The 5,000-nt window shown below is 42.5% G+C and overlaps 1 protein-coding gene across 3 annotated transcripts in view; it reads right to left on the reverse strand.

Annotated features, from left to right (window-relative positions):
- Positions 1 to 5,000, reverse strand: part of ltbp4 (latent transforming growth factor beta binding protein 4) — a 71,490-nt gene that overhangs the window by 40,040 nt on the left and 26,450 nt on the right. For all 3 annotated transcript variants that reach the window (XM_076282775.1, XM_076282776.1, XM_076282774.1), the window contains exon 5: positions 676 to 747. In XM_076282775.1, the coding sequence (XP_076138890.1) occupies positions 676 to 747 (72 nt within the window). The remainder of the gene's footprint in view (positions 1 to 675; positions 748 to 5,000) is intronic.

A 5,000-nucleotide genomic window follows, 5' to 3' on the forward strand; every position in this document is an offset into this window, starting at 1 on the left:
ACTGGCACTCCATTTAGACCCCACAAAAAGAAAACCCCAAAAAACTAAGTGTATTCCAAACCTAATTAAAAACCTCCATCCATGTAACCTCCATGTGACTCAAACCTAACAGCTTACAGATGGTAGAAAACAGTGGACCAGAAGTAGGCCTCATCTCAGCCAAATTTGGGCCAGAGGAGGCTGCTGACTGGAAGAAGACCCCGCCGGCAATCGACAGAATAACTGTAGTCAGCGAATCTTGGCGATCTGAAATCTCAGCGTAATTTGATTTCAGGATGACGCCTGCATTGTCATTTGGAAGACTCTTCTGTAATAAGTGTTCATTTGGATAATCTTTCTCAAAACAAACACTTTTGAGTTCAAAAGCCACACACATTATATGTATGTGTGTGTGTGTGTGTGTAAAAGAGAGAGAAAGAGGGATAGAGAACAGAGGGAGTGTATATCCTGTTACAACAAACTTGTAAGAACTAGAGAGGAGAGGACTCAAGAGTGTGACCCTTAAATGTCTGACCAACAAAAGAATTAGGGATCAGTGGAGAATTAAACGTCTTCAAATGTGTAACTCTGTGTGTACATGCATGTGTGTGTGTGTGTGTGTGTGTCTGTGTGTGTTTGGTGTGTGTGTGTGTGTGTGTGCACTTGCATGTTTGATATTGAATGATTGTAACGCACCAACACACTGAGAGCCATTGTTGATCCTCTCAAATCCCAATGGACAGCCGCCATCTCTGTTCACACCATTACCTGCAGGGGAGGAAGCACACATCATATATCATATATAATATCATATGCTTCATACACATCAAATACCTCACACACATAACACATGTTACATACTCTATTTCATCCACACACACACACACACTTGCATTTTGTAATTGCTGATGTTGTGCAGCACATTGCCAGCTGTTTGTTGCAAGTGCATACAGTACATACTGCTGGCCTGCGTATGTGGCCTTGCTGCCAGAAGCTAGGACCTTCTGATGACATTACCACAACATCCTAAGTTCTTAATGGCAGTAATTGAATTAGTTTAGTGTTTTAGTACACACATACACTCTCTCTCTCTATCTCTATCTCTCTCACCCACACACACACACGACAGAACACACACACACACATACACAAATACACACACATTGCTGAACACACACACAAACACAGACACACATACACAAACACACACACATACACAGACACACAGACACACATACACACACACACACACACACACACACACACACACACACACACACACACACACACTGTCCTAGCTATGGCTACAGTATGTGAGGAATTTTATCCTTCCATTTGCAATGCTCCCCGCTCCACTCTCACATTCCTGCTTTATCTGTGTGTGTCAGTGTGGAGACGGTGTCACTGATTATGTGTGTGTGTCAGTGTGGAGACGGTGTCACTGATTATGTGGCTGACCCGGGCTCCTCCACATCCATTCCGGCGCCCACACACACACACACACACACACACACACACACACACACACACACACACACACACACACACACAGACACACGTATGTGCGCACACACTCACTCATGTACACACACACACAAACACACACACACACACACACGTATGTGCACACACACTCACTCATGTACACACACACACACACACACACACACAAACACACACACACACACACAAACACACACACACACACACACATACACACACACACACACACACACACACACACACACGTATGTGCGCACACACTCACTCATGTACACACCCACACACACACACACGTATGTGCGCACACACTCACTCATGTACACACCCACACACACACACACACACTCACACACACAGACACATACACACATACCCACACACACACACACACACATACACAGTCTGGTGGTTTGCTCTGCTGTGTTGCATACTGTGTGTGTGCAGTATGTGCTTTGCATATGTGATCACCTAGTGATCAGCTACTGAAAGCACTGCAGTGAGTTATAACTGCATTTAAAGCTTTACTGTATATTAATAACTGTTAATCTGATGCTGTTTTGGGACTGAAAGATGACCTACTGTGATCTGAGCTAAGCGTTAAGAGGCTGTTTGGAGATGCCATGATCCAGAATAAGACACTGGGGTTTGGCGTGAGAGGTGATTTACACTCATGTCACTTCAGTCTGAGTTGCTCAGTGGTTGACAGTACACAAGCAGTGGTTTGTGCACTCAGCTGCTAGAGCAGTTACACTCTCAGGCCCTCTGGTCAACCTCTGTGTCTCCCAGCCATCTCAGTCTCACACTACACACACTTCTTTTCTTTAATGGGATGAGAAGTACGGTCACGAATATGTGATTAGAACGTTTGCAATCCAAAAGTTCTGCATTATGATACAACAATTACCCTCAGGGATTTTTCCCATCGACTGTATAAAGAACACTGAAACTATAGAATGTTTATGTACAATTCTAGAAGGAGCCAGGAAAAAGAATTACTCCTCAACAGGTTAATGTGATGGCTACCATTGCATATACAGAGTCACATGTACATTTGCTAGCTTTGGATATGTGCAATATCACTACTCTGCAATATCAGCATTCTACACTTTTCTCTCTATTTCTCACTTTTTCTCTCCCTGCCTTTTTCCTTCTCTCTCTCCCACTCTTTATCTCCCTCTCTCGCTCTCTCTGGCTTGTGGTGTTCGAGAAAGAAAACTGCGTTACCTAATTCATCAAGAGACATAATTATCAACCAGAGATATGGACTGGTTTAACAATCAAGGCTTTAAATCAAGGTCTAAAACGTATCAAAATATAAAAATAAATCTCCTCTTCATTTTGTTCTCTCTCTCTCTCTTTCTTTCTCTCTCTCTCTCTCTTCCTCCATATGGGAAAACCATTGGAAGTGACCAGTCATCCCTGCCAACATCCTTCATGGGGAGCCTTCTTCTGCATCGCTGCGTGAACCCCACAAAACAAGCCCCCTGAGAGCCTCAGAACCTCAGAACGACCTGCGCGTCCTCTCTCACTGGCCAAGACTACAGGCCAGAGAGCCTCCAGCACGTCCGCTAGCGTCCAGTAGCCTCCGCAGGCCTCTCGTATATTCACTGTGTCATGGCTCACCAGAGGCCAGTCATTCTGCACACAGACACAGACACACACACACACAGACACATACAGACACAACCACACACACACACACACACACACACACACACACACACACACACACACAAACATCCTTCAGCATCCCTTCCACAACACTGCGATCCCTGCAGCTGCACTCATTTGAATGGAGCCTCCATGAGCCCTGTGCTATCGTGAAGCATGAAGCTTATAGAAATCCTACTGCCCCCTGTAGCATCATATAGAGTCTGTGGCTTGCATGTCTGGAAATGGTGTTCCTGAAATCCCAATCGGCCCTCATAATCCTACCGAAGCACTGAAATATATGTCTGTATTTAAACTGAATCACCTGAAATATATGTCTGTATTTAAACTGAAGCACTGAAATATATGTCTGTATTTAAACTGAAGTACTGAAATATATGTCTGTATTTAAACTGAATCACTGAAATATGTCTGTTTTAAACCGAAGCACTGAAATATATGTCTGTATTTAAACTGAAGCACTGAAATATATGTCTGTATTTAAACTGAAGCACTGAAATATATGTCTGTATTTAAACTGAAGTACTGAAATATATGTCTGTATTAAACTGAAGCACTGAAATATGTGTCTGTATTTAAACTAAAAACACTGAAATATACATCTGTATTAAACTGAAGCACTGACATATACGTCTGTATTAAAGGCACACTATGCAAGATTTTCACCTTTATGAAGCCAATTTGATGGTAAACAAACTTGTAATAGGCGAGTATATATATATAGGCTGTCAGTATATATATATCTATGGCGAGTCCCTATCAAGAAAACCAGCAATGCAATATCCAAGAGCGGCAACCCACCAAATCTACACTTGCCAAGAATACCTTAACCTGCATTGTATACCTTTAAACTGAAGACATGAAATATACGTCTGTATTAAACTGAAGACAGGAAATATGTGTCTGTATCAAATTGAAGCACTGAAATATACAGGTTCCTCAGGACCCTAGGATGGCTGGTTCAGGTACACAGCCATGTCCAGCAGACATTATTGGGGTGCTTGTTGAAGCAGCAGTGAGGAATTTTGGACGAAAACTAGCAATGTGACCACCAAAAAGGCATGCAAAATCCTACCCAACCACACCAACAACAGTTGACACTAGATACATTTATGAGGCTTGCTAGGCTGCTAATTCATTGGGGATAGAGTTGGCCTATGTCCTATGGCAAAAAATAAAAATAAAAGATGTTTTTACAGGGTGGTCCGGCCTGGAACAAATAAGTGCCTAGTGCACAGTGTAGGTGGCTAGTATGACTGAGATGTTTCTTCTTCTGTCCTTCACATGACTATACTCAATGGAAATTAATTTGAAGATGATACCGGTACTGGTTGGCTATAAAAAATATATATATACCTTTAAAAGGTGCACATTGTTGCATACTGACTCTTTGGAGCAGTTAAAGGCTAAATAACATGTGATATAAAGGATTACCCATAAGGCATGTTTTTTGATTACATTTTCTCAACCTCTCCTTGACTTTCTCTACCTTGGAACATGCCTTCCCCTTTAAGAACAGAAGGACATCATAAAAAAACGCATCTCCTTTAAGAACATGTTTTGTTGAGGGCTGGCTGAGTTACCAGTGAGCATTTTGGCGTTGAGAAAGCGCAAAATCAATGCATATTTTCCACCACACGCATTACAGCAGGAAAACATGAAGCAGTTCTTTCTCTATTGTATTGGCTTTGCTGTCATTCTTGTAGTATCTATTCACACCCCAGAGGTCTAGAGTACAAGCCCAAGAGGTGACAGTGTGTTCTTTCCTGAGCTGGCAGCAGCACTACACCGTGCTACACAAATGCATTCATTACATAACATCGCCACGACCTGCCTTACTGGCACAC

This window comes from Alosa pseudoharengus, unplaced genomic scaffold (genome assembly GCF_046254945.1).
Source record: "Alosa pseudoharengus isolate Yale_2024_CS ecotype anadromous, Long Island Sound unplaced genomic scaffold, YU_APseudo_1.1 YU_APseudo_1.1_scf_13, whole genome shotgun sequence".
In the NCBI taxonomy this organism is placed as follows: Eukaryota; Metazoa; Chordata; class Actinopteri; order Clupeiformes; family Clupeidae; genus Alosa; species Alosa pseudoharengus.